The following is a 19920-nucleotide window of genomic DNA, read 5'->3' on the forward strand; positions in this document are numbered from 1 at the left end:
GCTCAGGCAGTAGTGCTCACTCACTGCTGCTGGCCTCCTGCTATACAGCCTGGTTCCCAACAGGCCACTGACCAGTACCAGTCTGGGGGTTGGGGACCCCTGTTCTCCTGTTCTATATTATTTTAACGTTCTATCAGTAACAATTAAGTTTAGAAGAACTAAAATTTTATGCTTGAGAACATTAAAATTTAAGTTTTACATTCACAGCTTAATTTAGGTGAACGTATTACTAAGGACATGGAATCACGAAAGTGCTTGGATCCTAATCTATTTATTGACTTTCTTTGGCATAAGATCAAAAAAAGTATTTGGAAAAAAACAAAGGTTTCAGCAGTGTTAAAAAAATCAAAGTATACATTTCAGCACAGTGAATGCACAGGTAATGTGTGCAGTGTGATCTAAGTAACCGGAAGGTTTCTACTTGCAATTTCCTCTAACCTTTAAGATGTGGGTATCACGTGTTTTTTGGGGGAAGTGAGAACATGACAACTACTACTGTCTTAATTGCTTGTTCTAACATGTCTTTTGTGAGCACAGAGTCGAACAGAAATGCCTAATAATGCCTCGTGTTCAAACATTGTAGACCTAGTACGTGCTAATGAAGCTCAGTCAAGTTTTAAAGTTTTTAACGGAATTTAAAAATAATCATAATGATGACTGCCTGTAATCCTAGCACTTTGGGAGGCCAAGGCGGGAGGACTGCTTGAGACTAGGAGTTTGACACCAGCATGGGCAACATGGCAAGTCCCCAAAATTAGTTGGACATGGTGGTGCATCCCTGTAGCCCCAGCTACTTGGGTGGCTGAGGTGGGAGGATTGCCTGAGCCTGGGAACTCCAGGCAGCAGTGAGCTATGATCACACCACCACATTCCAGCCTGGGCAACAAAGTGAGATCCCATCTCTTAAAAAAAATAAATTTTAAAAATTTTAAAAAGAAAAAAAAAAAAAAACCAACATCACTGGCACTGTTCTCCACTCAGAAAACTAAATTCATTTTGGCCACTTATCAGAATAGGGAGGAAGACAAAGAAGAGAAAGGGGCAAGTAAAAAGAAGAAGAGAAAGTGGTACTGACCAGTTCTTTTTCCACAACCCTCTGGGCAAATAGAACTGCTTCACTTAAACCACCTTCTTGCCTGGCCTGTCAAAAGCATACTTGACTTTGTGCCAGCTGTACAGCCGACTCATGGAGATGACTCATGGAGCCCAGCAGTGGGGAAACAAGAAGGAATCTGTGCTCATACCTAGAGACTGTTTCACGTTCTTAAAACCCCTGAAGGGAAAGGGGAAAGCTAAGTGTGTAGGAGAATAATTTTCATTACTTGGAACTGAGGGAAAGATAGGATGTGATGTAAGAAAGGAAATGGTTAAAAACGACAGTGTATCTACGAAAACTACAGTTTTCATTTAAATTGTCAAGTAAGATCTCGTAAAAGCCAGATCAATAACTCACTGATCAGATTATTAGTTCTAGTTGTTACCTGTGTCGGTGTCAAAACTGACAGTGGCATGGAAGCGCTTGCCATGTTTCAAGATATCCAGAGTCAGGAGAACTTCCGGGCTCTCCCGTTTCTCCTGGATGCGGTATAACGCACGTTCCAAGTTTAGCCAAAAACTAATTTCCTGTAAGGCAGTTCCTGATGCAGGATCTCGATCCAGTTTGGTCACCTTTGAAAATAAAATAACATCCAAGGGTATTCACTATTTAAACAAGGTAGAAAAGATATCGTTAACTAAACACATGCATTACAACTCAATTTTTATATTTCAAGTAGATTTCCTTCCCTGTAAATCAAAAGTGGCTTGATTTGAAATCAAAGGTATGAGACTGCTGAGATTAATGCTCTATCAGGGTGACTACTCAAGCAACCTCACACTGGCCCCTGACCATTCCACCCAGACCAAGGCTAGTGCTGCACTGGACAATCCCAGGACCAAGAGGAGGCACCACTAATTATCACATAATTTACCTCACTGACAAAATCCAGATCAGTTTTCCCAAAGATATTAAAGAGTAACATATTTTACATAACTTTCAATCCTGTGCTCTTACTTTTTGAATTTCTCGGATCCAGCGGTTAACTCCAGATTGTAACTGATTAAGAAATGTTGGGTCTTCAACCTTATCACCAAAGTCTGTAACTTTTGGCTTTTCTCCACGCTCATAACACTGTTTTGCAACATTTGTGATCATTGGATGAATCGGCAGGCTGATCTCCGGAATTTCAATATTTTGCTGCAAGTGAAGGAGTCCCATTTCGAGTTCTGCAATCTTCTTCTCAACTGAAGGAGCCATTTTATCACCATCCCTAAAAAGAGATTTCATACCTCAACATTTAGTGTGGTGTTGGTCTCCAAAGAGATCCTATCATTTCAGGTCTGTCAAAGAGTAATGACACACACATTTATTAATACACAGGGTTTATATCGCCTTGGTTCACTAGCATTACCCTACCAATTTCCAAGTTTTACACCGAGTTCTATACTATCTTGTGAACATTAAGTGAAATACAACATTCAAACCACAGAAGAAAAATGGTTTTTACCTGTCTGCCTTGCCAGACTCTCTAATATAAGACTTAAAAAAAGGAGCCACAGCATTGCTAATGAAAGAATGCAAAGTTTCGTAGGGTGAGTCTTCACTGAGTGTAAGGACCCGGAGCTGAGAAGATACGGGTTTATCTGCATCAATCACGGGAGTACGTTTAATGAATGCCAAGCTAAAAAGAAAAATAAAACAAGAAATTAGAAAAGTTACACTCCTAATTAGGCTTATTAATTTAAAAATCATACTAAGAATATACTGAAGTGTTGCTTTTCTAATAGTGAAATGTACTGCTTGTCTTTCTTTAGTACATGACAGCTACTGAATCAAGGTTATGATTATAGAATGTGAACAAACTTGAAACCAGGCAAAGTTAACTTGTCTCATACATGGGTTGAATTCATGATATTGGCCTAAAACTAACCTGCCCTAGAAATACAAGCAGTACTTAAATCTGATCTTACGCTAATTTGTAACATTTATTTACTGTACTAAGTAAACAAAAGTTGCTCACTGGTTAAGGTGACAAGAGGGCATTCCAGCCAGGCTCCCCTTAGCCTGGTCCTACTCAACTCTTCCTGTTTCACCTCCTGCTATGTATCCTCTTTCCCACCGAGACACCACTTAGACCAGATGTCCCATTTCCTAAACACATCACGTGCTTTGTGCCTTTGCTTAAGAATCTGTATTCATCTGCTGAAATTCTAACCCTCAAAACTCAGTTCCAGTGTGACCTCTTCTGTGGGCTTCCCCTAATCAGAAGCGATCTCTCCAATCTTCATGTTTCCATTGTATTTTGACAAATATTACAATTAGTTATGTATCTGCCAATCTTTCTCCCAAAGACAAGCTTCTTGGGAACAGGAAGCAGGTTTTACTTCTTTGTGTATTACTCTATACCTATTGCCACACCTTGCACAGAACAGGCACTCAAAGTTGGTTAAATTAATGCCTTCAAGGTAATTAATAAAATTTTCTAATTCCCTTGCCAGTACTTTATATACAGTATTTCATACGCCAGGCATGGTGGTTCACGCCTGTAATCCCAGTACTTTGGGAGGCTAAGGTGGGTAGATCCCTTGAGGTCAGGAGTTCGAGACCAGCCTGGCCAACATGGCGAAACCACATCTCTACTAAAGATACAAAAATTAGGCCGGGCGCAGTAGCTCACACCTGTCATCCCAGCACTTTGGGAGGCCGAGGTGGGCGGATAACTTCAAAAAGTTATTCAAAAACTTCAAAACCCCATCTCTACTAAAAATACAAGAACTAGCTGGGCATGGTGGTGCATGCCTGTAATCCCAGCTACTCAGGAGGCTGATGGAGGAGAATCACTTGAGCCCGGGAGGCAGAGGTTGTAGTGAGCCGAGATCGTGCCACTGCACTCCAGACTGGGTGATAGAGTGAGACTTCGTCTCAAGAAGAAAGAAAAAAAAAAATTAGCCAGGTGTGGCGGCAGGTGCCTTTAATCCCAGCTATTCAGGAGGCTGAGGCAGGAGGATCGCTTGAGCCTGGGAGGCAGAGGCTGCAGTGAGCTAAGATTGCCCCACTGCACTCCAGCTTGGGCGACAGAGTGAGACTCCATCTCAAAACAAACAACCCCAAAAAACTTCATATAACTGTAAAGTCAATGAAACTTTCTGATGTAACGTATTGAGAAAGAATGAAGTCACAATAGTATTTCTGTCAAAATCGTATAACCTGAATCTAAACATCAGGCAAACCCAACAGTTCCATGAAGCTACTGGTATGCAAATGTCAAACACATCAGTGTCATAAAAGGCACACAAAGGCTGAAGTACTACTCCAGATTAAAGGAATTTAGAGTGACAAGAAACTAAAGTGTGATCCTGGACTGGACTCTGAATTAGGGGACAATTACTATAAGGGACATCACTGAGACGATTTGAACATGTACTATAATTAGAGAATAATACTGCCGCACCTCTTACACTTCTTGAATTTGATCATTGTACTGAGGCCACGAATGAGAATGTCCTTGTTCTTAGGAAATACACACAAGTATTTAGGGATAAAGGAGTATATTGTCTATAACTAACTGTGAAATGATTCAGGGGAAAAATGATAATGCAAAGGGGCAAACACTAACAACTGATATCTGGGAGTTCTATACACTATTCACGCAACTCTTCTGTAACCTGAGATTACTCAAAATAAGTTTAAAAAAAACGCAGAATCCATTATGACATTTACATATTTAAATTTGGATATGTTGACTAGGATAAATTAGCACAATCTTTCTGAAAGGTGGAAAATCTGGTAACATGCATTAAAAATTTTAATGATGTTTTGCAAGTGAACTAGTAATGCTGTCTTTAGAATTTATCCTAAAAAGAATCAAACCTGTACATAGAATGTTTACTAGTTATTTGTAATAATGAAAAATCTGATATCCAGTTGTCCCTCGGTATATGCGGGAAATTGGTTCCAGGACTCCCCTGGGACACCAAAATCCGCAAATATTAAGTTGCTTGTATAAAATGGCACAGTATTTCATATAACCTATGCACATCCTCCAGTACACTTTAAATCATCTCTAGATTACTTGTAATCCCTAACACAACATAAACAATATACAAACAGTTGTTATACTAGCTGTTTTTCACTTGCTTTTTAATTTTTGTATCGTATGTATTGCTTTTTTCCCGCAAATATTTTCTGTGGTTGGTTGAATCTGCAGATGTGGAACCAGATATGGAGGGCCGACTGTAATCTGAGAGTATTATCAGACATGTTACATATATTACAGCTCAAACAGAAGATAGATGCCATGATATGGCAACTAAAAGGACAGTATTTTAGAATTTATATTGTCTTGAAAATCTTCTTAATTTGAAGACATGAAATCAAAGACACTGAATTTAAAGACCAGAAATCTTTTGAACGTTTTCTTTTCCTTTTTTTTTTCTTTTTTGAGATGGAGTTTCACTCTTGTTGCCAAGACTGGAGTGCAATGGCACGATCTCGGCTCACTGCAACCTCTGCCTCCCGGGTTCAAGCTATTCTCTTGCCCCAGCCTCCCAAGTATCTGGGATTACAGGCATGCGCCACCAAGCCTGGCTAATTTTGTATTGTTAGTAGAGACAGGGTTTCTCCATGTTGGTCAGGGTGGTCTCAAACTCCTAACCTCAAGTGATCCGCCCACCTCAGCCTCCCAAAGTGCTGGGATTACAGGCATGAGCCACCGTGCCAGACTTGAGTGTTTTCTTAATGTGTTTGTCTGAGTCAATTAAGATTTATATTAATTTTAGGCCGGGCGCGGTGGCTCATGCCTATAATCCTAGCACTTTGGGAGGCTGAGGTGGGCGGATCTCCTGAGGTCAGGAGTTCGAGACCAGCCTGACCAACATGGAGAAAGCCTGTCTCTACTAAAAATACATAATTAGCCAGGCATGGCGGTGCATGTCTGCAATCCCAGCTACTTGGAAGGATGAGGCAGGAGAATTGCTTGAACCCAGGAGGCAGAGGTTGCAGTGAGCTGAGATTGCACCATTGTACTCCAGCCAGCCTGGGCAACAAGAGCAAAACTCTGTCTCAAAAAAAAAAAAGAGAGAGATTTATATTAATTCTCTTAGTAAGAATTTCCAAGTTTGAAAAGAAAAAAGATTCATATTAATTCTCATAAATTTATAACCTGAGATAATGGTAATAATCGTACTACTCACCTATTGGATTTAACCCCATAATGAATGTCTATGTTGATGTTATAGGAAATGAATTCTTTTTCTTCTTCTCCTTCATCACCGACGTCCTCTACAAATCATAATAAATATATTAAATTAATATCAACATTTCCAATTTCTTATTTATCGACTGCTTAGACAATGACTATCCTCTCCCTACTCTCAACCTGACATATCAACACCTACATGACTTGGCACTATTTTTCCCTTCCTATCTGTTTTTTTTCCTCACTCCTGACTTTGCTGTGTGACTTTGGGTGAGGTGGTTGTCTGTGAAGCGGGGTAGTGTGAGCATGCCAGGGCTTCTGCAGGGATAACTGAGTTGGTGCATGAAAGCACTGGAACAGGGCCTGGCTGTGGGCAGTGCTAGCCGCTGCTGGCTATGGCCAAGTTCTCAGCATCCCATCCCAGGAAGCTCATCCATTGTGCTTCAAACACAGAAGTCACTTTCCAGCCCTGCTCTCAAGAATATTCTGCTCAGCTGTTCACTCAGCACCACCCGTGTGACAGGCATTTTTACTAAGCACTGTACAGCTATCACACATTTAACCCTATGGGGTTGGTGTGACTATTATTATCCTTGTTTTCTCCGTAAAGAATATCAGTAACTTGCCCACAGACACTTGGGTGGGAAGCAACAATGTGAGAATTCAGAAGTTTGTGATTCCAAAGCCCAGGCTCCTCGCCACAATGCAGCATGGCCAGTTTTCATCAAGGCGAGGCCCAAGGCAAACCCCAATCAAGAAAACTATCAAGAAACATCCCAAGGGTCACTGAGAAGCATTCGCCTAGCCTTGCCCTCTGCTGCACCACAGCACTTACCTGAGTCTGCTCTGGGTTTGACTTATGAATGTATCTTCCTCCCCAACTGTGAGCTCTTGGAAGGCAGAGACCATGCTAGATTCCACACAGTACAACACGCACACCGTAGCCACTTTCAAACGCTTACGGAGGCCGGGCGTGGTGGCTTACGTCAGTAATCCCAGCACTTTGGGAGGCTGAGGTGTGGACCACTTGAGTTCAGGAGTATGAGACTAGTCTGGGCAACATGGTGAAACCATGTCTCAATTTTTTAATAATAAAATTTAAATTTAAAAAAGCTTACTGGAAATTAATAGTAAGATAGCCTCAAGAAGCATGTGAACCAAATTTTTAAATTAAAAATCAAGATCGAAAAACTAAAAAAAGTATAAGAATAGAAAATAATCTAAACCTCTACATCTAGTACTAATCCGTGTGATGCCTAAACATTCTAGTCAAATTATCTTTGTAATAACGTACTGATGAAATATATGTTGGCAAAAATTACAATCTATGGATTAATGTAACATGACTATTTTATACATGGTTCACCTTTTAAAAGTCATGATGTAACAGAAAGGGAAGGCTGGGCATGATGGCGCACGCCTGTAATCCCAACACTTTGGGAGGCCAAGGCAGGTGGATCACCTCAGGTAGGGAGTTTGAGACCAGCCTGACAAACATGGAGAAACCCCGTCTTTGCTAAAAATACAAAATTAGCCAGGCATGGTGGTGCATGCCTGTAATTCCAGCTACTTGGGAAGCTGAGGCAGGCAAATCGCTTGAACCCGGGAGGTGGAGGTTGTGGTGAGTCGAGATAGCGCCATTGCACTCCAGCCTGGGCAACGAGAGTGAAACTCCATCTCAAAAAAAAAAGGAAAGGGCAGCAGCTTTAACAGATCAAGTTCTATTGCTTAGAAGATGTGTGACACGGCTGGGCGCGGTGGCTCACGCCTGTAATCCCAGCACTTTGGGAGGCCGAGGCGGGCAGATCATGAGGTCAGGAGATCGAGACCATCCTGGCTAACACGGTGAAACCGTGTCTCTACTAAAAATACAAAAAATTAGCCGGGCGGGGTGGCAGGCGCCTGTAGTCCCAGCTACAAGGGAGGCTGAGGCAGGAGAATGGCGTGAACCCCGGGGGGCAGAGCCTGCAGTGAGCCGAGATCGCGCCACTGCACTCCAGCCTGGGTGAAAGAGCGAGACCCCGTCTCAAAAAAAAAAAAAAAAAAAAAGATGTGTGACCCTGAGAAAGTCATTTTTCTTTCTCTGAGCTTCAAATTTGTAAGGTGTAAAATGGGCGGTGAAGCAGGCAGTAGAATGTTGAGTTAGGTGGTTATAATGTTTCATTAAGCACTAAAAACTATGAAACCTGGTTACATAGGGTCTGAGCAAAAGCTATTTGCTTCCTTAGTTGTTGTTTTAAAAATCGTGCTCCTTCTGTAAGCATTTTATTTTAATTAATTAATTTATTTATTTAGAGACAATGTCTTGCTCTGTTGCCCAGGCTGGAATGCAGTGGCTTCATCACAGCTCACTGCAGTCTTGATCTTCTGGGTTCAAGAGATCCTCCTGCCTCAGCCTCCCAAATAGCTGGGACCACACGCTCATGCCACCACCTTCAGTGGATTTTTAAAACATTTTTTAGAGATGGGGTCTCTCTATGTTGCTCAGGCTGGTGTCAAACTCCTGGGGCTCAAGAGATCCTCATGCCTCGGCCTGTCATTACAAGCATGAGTCATTGTGCCCAACCCCTGCTTCCTTAGTTTTAAGATGAGACAAATACAAAATTCACACTAAAGAGTGTAAAATATTAGTCTATCTGGCCAGGCGCGGTGGCTCATGCCTGTAATCTCAGCACTTTGGGAGGCCGAAGCGGGCAGATCACTTCAAGTCAGGAGTTCAATACCAGCCCGGCCAACATGGTGAAACCCTATATCTACTAAAACTTCAAAAATTAGCCGGGTGTGGTGGTTGGCACCTGTAATTTCAGTTATTTGGGAGGTTGGGGTGAGAGAATTGCTTGAACCTGGGAGGTGGAGGTTGCAGTGAGCTGAGATTGGTCTCAAAAAAAAAAAAATTAGTGTATCTATCAAGAGAACAATAATTCTTCCAAATTATTGTTTTGGGTATATTTGGATATAAGTTTAGGAAGAGGAAGGAGTAGGCGGCAGAACATTCTAGTATGCCAGATATTTGCTAAGCTATTTTTTAAAATGACTATTAAAAAAACTAAAGAAATCAACCAATTTTTCTAACCACTCAAATGTAGCTAGACCACAAGAGAAATCACACTGCCTGAAAGCAGCCACCCACGATTACAACCTGTAAAATGTAAGCACACAGAGAATAAAGAACTCTCTCCAAACTGAAACAGCTGTCAAAGTACTGAGATGATTTTCTCCCTCAATCTTCTGAATGTTCCATAATATTGTTCTACCATTTATACAAAATATGCCATCAAAATAACACCAAAACAATATACAGAAAATAAAATTAACATTCTATAATGATCAAAGGAAATCACTGATGCAACTAAAAATATGGCTTGTTAACTCTGAATCATTTCTTCCCCCCATAAAGAGTCATCATTGATACAAATAAAATCACGCAGAAATTGCGCAGTCCGGACACAGCATCTGAGCATGTGGCCTACACTTCCTAATGCAAACCGGGTTAGGGGAACTAGGTGCCATTCCAAGCGATGAGTCACCGCTGTGTGGTGAGCGCTCCAGCTCTGTAGTGGGAATACTGCAATGCAGTAGAATGCTGCTTCAGCTCAGGAAGGCACACCCAATGACATAATCCTCAAAAACGATAATGCAAATAGATATTCCCTGCTGCTTTGTTAAATTCTAACTTCTCTTGATAATAACTTATGGAAGTCACTATGAATCAGTCACAGAAAACATCTTGGACTAGTCTTTCTGTGCATATTCCCTATAAAGACATGGATCAAACACAGTTGAGTATGTCTGACTCCCATTTACAGTCAAACAATTTAGGACATTGTTTCAAAAACTGCCATCAAATAATAATCTGACATTCTACTTTTCTTTTTTTTAAATAGTTGTCCAGAGGAGGAAAGACATTTGATTATTAATTCTTAATAACGAAGATGCTACTAGCCTTGTTATATTTATAAGCTTACATACAAACACAATCTGCAGGTTTGATTAGGTAATACCACTTTCAGTAAAATTTGAATCCATTTCCTTATGCTTGGCAAAGTTACTAGTTAATACAAAGTTACTGTTAACATGTAACAGACCAATACTGTACTATCTGTCCATGCAGTCAAAGAATCAAAGTACTGGGCCTGCTTCATGAGTTCGTTCCCTGCAAGCTATACTGACACACATTATAACAACTTGTGAACACTTCCTTGGTTAACTTCTGAGAGTTTACTGAATTTCTAGAGATGTTCAAAATGGCATTTAGCACTAATGTGTATACTTTTATTGAAAGACTAGTTTAATGTATTTCAAACTACTAGTAATTTGTATCATTAAACTATGAATTAGGTAAGCATTACGTCTGCTTTATTTTTTTTGAGACAGGATCTCACTCTGTCACCCAGGCTGGAGTGCAGTGGTGCAATCACAGCTCATCGCAGCCTTGACCTCTCTGGGCTCAAGTGATTCTCTTACCTCAGCCTCCTGAGTAGCTGGGACTACAGGTGTGCATCACCACGCCTGGCTAACTTTTGCATTTTTGTGGAGACAAGGTTTCTCCATGTTGCCCAGGCTGGTCTTGAACTCCCGAGCTCAAGTGATCTGCCTGCCTCAGCCTCCCAAAGTGTTGGGATTACAGGCGTGAGCCACTGCACCCAGCCAGCATTATGTCTTGTTTAATGAAATACAAAAACTATGCAATTTCAATTACCTTAAGAACTATACCACCCTCGACTGGGCCCAGTGGCTCATGCCTGTAATCCCAGTACTTTGAGGGGCCAAGGTGGGTGGATCACTCGAGCTCAGGAGTTTGAGACCAGTCTGGGCAAGATGGTGAAACCCAATCTCTACAAAAAATACAAAAATTAGCAGGGCGTGGTGGTGCATGTCTGTGGCGGGAGGATCTCTTGAGCCCAGGAGACCGAGGCTGCAGTAAGCTCAGACTGCACCACTGCACTCCAGCCTGAGCGACACAGAAAGACCCTGCCTCAAAAAAAAAAAAAAAAAAAAAAAAAAGAATGACACGGCCCTGAGTAGACAGGGCATGCCCTCTCAAAGTCTGGTGAACGGGCAGCTGGCAAAGGGACAAAGCACACTGGTAAAGTGCCAGGTGAGGCTGCCCAACTCCTGCATCCTTGCTAATTCCCTCATGTACTCTTCCTTCCAAACTTTCCCCCAGCCATAGAGCAAGTCTCTTCCTGGTCTCGAAGCCATTCATCTCCTTTGGCCTGCATATACTACCAAATTACACGTTAAATGTTCCTGGGGTTCTCTTTATCTTTTGGCTTCTTTCTCTTTTAAAATCCCAAACATGGGCTGGGCGCAGTGGCTCACGCCTGTAGTCCCAGCACTTGGGGAGGCTGAGGTGGGTGGATCACCTGAGGTCAGGAGTTCGAGACCCGCCTGGCCAACATGGTGAAACCCATCTCTACTAAAAATACAAAAATTAGCCAGACGTGGTGGCACATGCCTGTAATCCCAGCTACTTAGGAGGCTGAGACAAGAGAATCACTTGAACCCAGGAGGCGGGGGTTGCAGTGAGCGGAGATTGTGCCACTGCATGCCAGCCGGGGTGACAGAGCAAGATGCCATCTCAACAACAACAACAAAAAAACCAAACATACTAATACCACATTATTCTGGTGGTCAATCACTGTTATACACGGCCTCCCTCTTTTTCCCGCTTTAGTTTTCCCCTTTCTTGTCTCTGGCGCTTTCTCTTGTCACCTGGACGTCCACCTGAGGGGCCATGACTTCTTTCACATAACCACTCCCTGCTCTGGTACAAGGCTCAGAACGTGGTGAGAAAGTTGCAGCATTCTCCTCAACCTGAAGATTTCCATTGTAACATCATTAGGAGTATGAAGGGAGCATGAAACCCCATATAATACTTATATTTAATGTAAACTGGAGCTCATTTTCGTATTTCCCGAAAGAAAAGAAAATTTTTAAAAACCTACTAAGTTATTAACACCAAAGGAACTTAAGACTTAGTACTTTTCAAGTTACTACTAACTCAAAATAAATAACAGATACCAAGGCACTGCAGAGACGAGTTTTTAGGTTTCAGAACCCTCCTTAGAACATCCTTTTCCCAACTGTGTCTTAAAATCCTAGGGTTTTGGTTTCCTCATTCATGAAAGATGAGGGCTGGACTAAATCTCTCCTGCTGCTCCCAATCTGACATTCTCCGATGCTGACACGCAATTTTCATCCATGTTTAGTTTTTCAAAAGAAGTGATAACTGTTTTCCCTTTGCTGTACATAAATTTCATTTACTATGCTACACTGCACATTCAGATTTATCTTGCTGCAGACGGTGTGTCGTCCCACAGTGTGACAGCATGCGGCAGTAAGAGCCTCGCTGAAGTGCGGATACCACTGAGTGCAGAGCCTGGTAGCTAGGTTTGTTTTCTCCTTTTGAACTGGAGGCCCCCGGTGCAAACATGCGCTGCCAGATCTTGGGTCAGGCCAAGAAGCGTCTGAGTCTGATCCCCCTCTTTGTGTCTGCTGGAGCTGGAGGTACTGGAGCAACACTGTATGGCCTGCATCTGGCACAGTTCAATCCAGATTTTACTAGGGACAGAAAGAATAACTGGGTGCCCTAGAAGAAACTAGGTCACAGGGATCAATACAAGTTCTACCCAGTGAATGTGGATTACAGTAAACTGAAGAAAGAAGGTCCAGATTTCTAAATAAAATGTTTCACTATGAAGCTACTTTAGAAAGAAGGTCTTGGCCAGGCACGGTGGCTCACGCCTGTAATCCCAGCACTTTGGGAGGCCAAGGCGGGCGGATCATGAGGTCAGGAGATCGAGACCATCCTGGCTAACACGGTGAAACCCCGTCTCTACTAAAAAAAAAAAAAAAAAAAAAAATTAACCAGGTTTGGTGGCAGGCACCTGTAGTCCCAGCTGCTCGGGAGGCTGAGGCAGGAGAATGGCGTGAACCTGGAAGGCGGAGCTTGCAGTGAGCTGAGATCGTGCCACGGCACTCCAGCCTGGGAGACAGGGCAAGACTCTGTCTCAAAAAAAAAGAAAAAAAGAAAGAAGGTCTTGCAGAAGTCATCAGTACAATTTTCCACTTAACCAGAAAACATTTCTCCTCTAAATGCACGAAATCATGTTGATATGTTGTGTTGGAGATTACATTGATTAAACTACATTTCTTCATCCTTTAGAATTAAATCGGCCGGGCGCGGTGGCTCAAGCCTGTAATCCCAGCACTTTGGGAGGCCGAGGCGGGCGGATCACGAGGTCAGGAGATCGAGACCATCCTGGCTAACACAGTGAAACCCCATCTCTACTAAAAATACAAAAAATTAGCCGGACGTGTTGGCAGGCGCCTGTAGTCCCAGCTACTCGGGAGGCTGAGGCAGGAGAATGGCATGAACCCGGGAGGCGGAGCTTGCAGTGAGCCGAGATCGCGCCATTGCACTCCCGCCTGGGAGACAGAGCAAGACTCCGTCTCAAAAAAAAAAAAAAAAAAAAAAAAAAAAAGAATTAAATCCTCAGGCTGGATGTCATGGTGCACGCCTGTAATCCTGGCACTTTGGGAGGCTGAGGTAGCAGGATCACTTGAGTCCAAGAGTTCAGGACCAGCCTGGGCAACACGGGGAGACCCTGCCTCTACAAAAAAATACAAAAATGAGCCAGGCGTGGTGGTGTGTGCCTGTCATCCCAGCTACTCGGGAGGCTGAGATGGGTGGATTGCTTGAGACCGGAGGTTGAGGATGCGGTGAGCAGAGATTGTGCCACTGCACTCCAACCTGGACAACAGTGAGACCCTGTCTGAAAAGAAAAATTCCAAGTCTCAAACACTGGAGTGTTAAACAAACAAACATGTGGGGTGTGGTGGCTCACACCTGTAATCCCAGCACTTCGGCAGGCGGAGGTCAAAGTATTGCTTGAGCCCAGAAATTCCAGACCAGCCTGGGCAAAATGGTGAGACCTCATCTCTATAAAAAAAATGAGAAAATGAACTGGGAGCCCAGGAGGCCAAGGTGGCAATGAGCCATGATTGGGCCACTGCACTCCTGCCTAGGTGACAGAGTGAGACCTTGTCTCAAACAAAACAAAACAAAACCCTCTCCCCACCAAAAACAAACAAAAAACCCAAACTACATGCGCTCATACAGACCAACCAACCTAGCACCCAATTCCAGGCAGGTCATGAACAAGCTGCAGAGCACAGACAAGCCATGGAAACGTCAGTTCCATCAGCCGCAAACTGAAGCATACCCCACCCAGCGGAGATATACAACCAAAAAATGGTCCATGGAGTAAATAAAAAATGCTACAAAAACGTCATTAACATAAAATGGCTAGTTAAGTAATAAGCACCTATTTTGTCACCATACTGTAAGCATACTATGAGGAAGATAATTTCCTACAGGCCAGAAACTATAGAAAGGTTTCTCTTTTTAAAATGAGGAGCTTGCCGGGGCGGTGGCTCACGCATGTAATCCCAGCACTTTGGGAGGCCCAGGCGGGCGGATCACGAGGTCAGGAGATCGAGACCACGGTGAAACCCCGTCTCTACTAAAAATACAAAAAAATTAGCCGGGCGCGGTGGCGGGCGCCTGTAGTCCCAGCTACTGGGAGAGGCTGAGGCAGGAGAATGGCGTGAACCCGGGAGGCGGAGCTTGCAGTGAGCCGAGATTGCGCCACTGCACTCCAGCCTGGGCGACAAAGCAAGACTCCGTCTCAAAAAATAATAATAATAAAAATAAATAAATAAATATATACATAAATAAAATGAGGAGCTATAACTTAATCCCTTTTTCCCACAAACTCTCCAATTCCTCAGTATCAAGATAAGTTGTTAAATTCACAACATTTATTGTATACTTTGAGTAATGCTGTACTTGATTTATTTTAGAGATAGGGTCTCACTCTGTACCCAGGCTGGAGCAAAGTGGTGTGATCCTAGTTCACCATAGCGTCAAACTCCTGGGCTCAAGCAATCTTCTCAAGTAGCTGGAACTACTCGCATATACCACCATGCCTGGCTTATTTTTAAATTTTCTGTAGAGATAGGGTCTTGCTATGTTGCCCAGGCTGGTCTTGAACTCCTGGCCTCAAATGATCCTCCTGCCTTGGTCTCCCAAAGTGCTGGGATTACAGGTGTTAGCCACTGCACCCAACTCAACGCTGCACTTTAACAACAAAAGTTTATAGCTAGCTGGGGTAGCTAAAACAAACAAATAATATATATAGTTTCACATAAAAATGTTTCTATATTCAATTACAAGTGTTTGGATACTTCCTTCCATAAAAAAAGCGGAAGGAATAAAATAAATAAAAGTAATTTCCACTGTTCATTAAATTACATGACTTCACTGTTGGTGATCTTTATTCAGTTTAAATAATTCAGCTCTGTTTTCTATATTAATGCATGCCTACCTTTTCACTGTAATTAACTACTGGATGCACATATTTGATTAAATGTACAAATGCCAAAGCTAACTCATAAAAGCCACCAAGAAGAAAGCCCTCCTACCAAAAGTCCTGGGTCTCTACTTATATCTAAGGTGTCCTAGTATAGCCAGGCTGCTAATAAGACAAACAGACCATTTATCATAAAACTGGATTAATTTTAAAATCTTTCCTTAGGTTTTTGTAAGTGAAAAATAAATTATAGACAGGTTGAATTGGTTGAAATACTTCAAGGATTGTTATAAATACAGAAATGAGGTAGGATTTCAATTTTAGATAGTCTCATTCCTTAGTCAACTTTCAAAAGTGCAAGTCATTATGGAGCCAAGATTTGGATACCTGCATATTTGTTTTGCTGAAAGAAAAAAAGGTACCCGTAAGACAACACAGAGAGAATTTGTACTAGATAATGTACTACATAAACATAGTCCCCCCACCCCAATAATTTTAGCAACGTCCAATTTTAAGATGCCTGGAAAAAGCAAATTACTGGTGATCACTCTAGAAGCAAAGTATAAAACTTAAATTTTTTTTCATAAAAAGAAATGGTGACCCAAGGTAAAAAAAAATAAAATAAAATCACCGATTCTAATACATAAACTATGCAATAAAAATATCAAGGATTAGCAATGGTCAAGCTACTAAAAATACAATTAACTTTAAAAATGCAGATTAAAATGTATTTTAATAAAATAACGAATATGCATTGAAAAATGACCACAAAGACATAGACCAAAAATGCTGACATCTGGGTCAAACAATTTCCAGTGATTTTTACTTTAGCTGTATACTACATTTTCTACAATGACTATATACGTTTTTTGGAAAAAAAAAAAAAAAGAGTAGATGAGTTAATTTTTTAACTCTTATGGCTTCCACTTAGGAATACATAACCCCAAACATCACATTAAAAAACCCTCAACAACATTAATACTCTAAATATGCTCAAATGGTTTATTTGCCTTGAACATTCCACGTGGATATAAGAAAAAAATATTCCTTTACACTCTGCTAATCTCTGGCAGGAAACCAAGGCTACAGGGAAGCATCTTCTGAGTAAGAACAGCCTTTGAAAGAAACAAACTATCAGAAACACAGCATGTGTTAAGGATGGGGCAGACAGTACAGGTTCTCTGACAGAACCACACAGTTTTTTGAAATTTTAAGAAGCTTGTTGGCAAATATTTTTAGACAATCTCCAATCCCTAGAGGCTAACCTTGGACATCATCCTTAGGTTCTTTGATGGACATGCCACACCCAAAGTGGTTGTCATGGGCTACAAAGTGGTTGTAATGAATCCATGAGAAAGCCTGCCTGCGGGCAAGCCCCAGACTTAGATGAATGTAACCTTGCTGGTGGGCGATCTTTATTCGAGGAGACAGCTGGAACACGCTAACTCTAGCCTCTTCCCCTTACTAGGTGCCTAACCTGCATCTTTTTTTTTTTTTATCTGTAAAATTAGACTCATATATTACAGGGTTATCATTAGCATCATCGAAGCATTAAACAAATATGAGGTATGATCAGTGAAAACAAGCAGTGGATGGGGAACTGAGACAGTGAGTCTAGTCTCAGGACTAGGATTAGCTGGTGATCTTGGGTGAAATCACTTAACCTGAGCGTCGGTTTCCTCAGGTGTAAAATCAGGATACGCCCGTTCAGCAAGGATGCTGTGAGAGCATCTACCTACAACAGTGATGCTCGCAGGCCCGGGGCTGGCACCGTCGCTCTGTGGGCCTCGGCCTCTGGGTCCCCACAAGACTGGGCTGGGACACCTGCCCGACCTCCTCCCGAACCAGAACCCCGGCCGCCCCCGGCTCCGCGGGTCTGACCCCGACACATCCCTCCCGAAGGCCGCTTGGCCTGGACACAAATCGAAACCGAAAAGCTCATGTGACACTGGAGGCAGGGATGCGGCCTCGCCCGCGCTCAGCCCAGGGAGACGCTGTCTCCACCCAACTCGGCCATCTTGAGAGGCCCGAGCAGACAAAGCGACCCCATTGTTTTGGGTGACGGCAGAAGGGGACCCCTTTCCCCTCCCCGCGACCGGGAGCGGGGCGCCCTGGGGGCTCCGGGCCGGGCAGTGGGTGTGGCGAGGGAAAGCCCCGGGCGCCGCGCCGGCCTCTGCGGGGCGTCTGGGGCCCTGGGGACACGGCCGGCGGGACGTCTGCGGCCGCCGGGCTCTGCCCATCCCGGGGTCATCTGCAGGCGCCGGGCTCCTCCCATCCCGGGGACATCTGCGGCCCCGGAGGACCTGGCAGGCCCTGCATTCCGCGAGGCTTGGCCCTGGCGACCCTGCCCTCCGCGGCCCCGCACCTTTGAGCGTGGAGCGCTCCACCAGCACCGTGTGGACCTGCGGGTCCGAAAGGAACTTGCGCATCTGCTCCAGGGCGCTCTTCTCCTCCAGCGCCGCCTCCAGCGCAGCCGGCGCCTCGCCGCCGTCCTCCAGCAGCAGCGGCACCAGCTTGCGCAGGTGCTTCTGCAGCACCGACACGTCCGCCACATTCTGCACGGCCGACACTTCCAGGCCGGCCGAGCCATCCTCGCCGCCGCCGCCCCCGGGCTCCGACATGGTGCCGCGCTCGGGACCTTCCAGGAGCTATGAGAAGGCGGCCGCGACTCAGCGAGACAGCCAGCAAGAGACAGAAACGGCCGCCGGAAGCCGAACCACCCGCTAGCCCACTGCAGACTGAGAGCGGGAGCCGGCTCCGCCCTAAAGGCAGCCAGTGCCAGCTGGCCCCGCCCCGCCCCGCCGGCCGCAGCCGCCGCAGCCACCCGCGTTCGCTCGCGGCGTTAGCGTCACGGCGTCTCGCGAGCGCGGGGGGTGGGCCCGGCGATTTCGCCGCGCGCCCTTCTGGGACTTGTAGTCTCGGCGCTGGTCGGGGCCCGCAGCCTCCGCACTGCGAGTCCTAGGAGATGAGGACTTCGCTCAATGTCCTGGCTCGGCGCCCGGGCTCGGCGAGGTTGGTCAGGGGCCGCGTCTGTCTTCTTCACTGCTGTGGACGCAGCGAATAGCACACAGCCAGAGAAACTTTATAGTGAATGAGTGATGTTATTGGCGAGAGCTAACGTTTAGCGAGGGCTTAGCCTGTGCCCGGCGTTGTTCTAAGCCCTTAACCTCTCATTGAATGTTCTCTCATTGAATGAATGAATGACTACATATCAGGTACCAAAATATAGGCACGACAGATGTGTTATTAGATATAGACAGGGAGATTGAGGATACTTTTCAGAGGGGGAGGAGATGAGGGGCGTGCTCAGAGGGTCCCATTGCCAGGCTGGAAACGGACAGGTGGGGAGGGGCCTTTGGGGCAGTGTAAGGTTAAGCCAGGAATGACGCCTTCACTGTACGTAAAGCCAAGCTGTGATGGGATCTGGTTCCTAATGACAAAAATCATTGTCCCCAAGGACGCTGTGAGGACCAAGAGGGAAACCTACTGAGAACAGCTACCTCCAGCAGTGGCGCTCCTCCAGCCCCCTAGAGCTGGCACTGTCATTCTGTGGGCCTCAGTATCTCGGTCCGTACAAGACAGGGGCTGGGTTGCCTGCCCACCAAGTTTCCCCTTAGTTCCGACCCACCACGACCTCCTCCTCCCCTACACCATGACTACATAAGAGCCAGAATCCAGGCTGCCCAGCTGGGTGCGGTGGCTCATGCCTGTAATCCTAGCATTTTGAGAGGCTGAGATGGGAGGATTGCTTGATGCCAGAAGTTCCAAGACCAGCCTGGTCAACATAGCGAAACCCCATCTCTATGTGCATTTAAAAATTAAAAGAAAAATTTTTTTTTTGAGACGGAGTCTCGCTCTGTCACCCAGGCTGGAGTGCAGTGGCGCAATCTCGGCTCACTGCAAGCTCCGCCTCCCGGGTTCACGCCATTCTCCTGCCTCAGCCTCTCCGAGTAGCTGGGACTACAGGCGCCCGCCACCACGCCCGGCTAATTTTTTGTATTTTTAGTAGAGACGGGGTTTCACCGTGGTCTCGATCTCCTGACCTCGTGATCCGCCCGCCTCAGCCTCCCAAAGTGCTAGGATTACAAGCGTGAGCCACTGCGCCTGGCCTAAAAATTTTGTAAAATAATTAAAAAAAAAAAAATAAGGCCGGGTGCGGTGGCTCACGCTTGTAATCCCAGCACTTTGGGAGGCCGAGGCGGGCGGATCACGAGGTCAGGAGATCAAGACCACGGTGAAACCCCGTCTCTACTAAAAATACAAAAAATTAGCCGGGCGAGGTGGCGGGCGCCTGTAGTCCCAGCTAC

General features: G+C 44.6%; 1 protein-coding gene and 1 pseudogene across 2 annotated transcripts in view; one reads left to right on the top strand and one right to left on the bottom strand.

Moving 5' to 3' along the window:
- The window catches only part of DYNC1H1 (dynein cytoplasmic 1 heavy chain 1), an 86056-nt gene extending 67616 nt beyond the window's left edge, over window positions 1-18440 (bottom strand). For both annotated transcript variants that reach the window (XM_055288101.2, XM_063643821.1), the window contains exons 1-5: window positions 17979-18440; window positions 6232-6319; window positions 2547-2720; window positions 2054-2309; window positions 1482-1668 (exon numbers count right to left, since the gene is read on the bottom strand). In XM_055288101.2, the coding sequence (XP_055144076.1) occupies window positions 1482-1668; window positions 2054-2309; window positions 2547-2720; window positions 6232-6319; window positions 17979-18234 (961 nt within the window). In that variant the 5' untranslated portion in view covers window positions 18235-18440. The remainder of the gene's footprint in view (window positions 1-1481; window positions 1669-2053; window positions 2310-2546; window positions 2721-6231; window positions 6320-17978) is intronic.
- On the top strand, window positions 12671-12919 carry LOC129487433 (cytochrome c oxidase subunit NDUFA4-like; annotated as a pseudogene).
- Window positions 18441-19920: the final 1480 nt, after the last annotated feature.

The sequence above is a fragment of the Symphalangus syndactylus genome, chromosome 8 (assembly GCF_028878055.3).
Source record: "Symphalangus syndactylus isolate Jambi chromosome 8, NHGRI_mSymSyn1-v2.1_pri, whole genome shotgun sequence".
NCBI lineage: Eukaryota > Metazoa > Chordata > Mammalia > Primates > Hylobatidae > Symphalangus > Symphalangus syndactylus.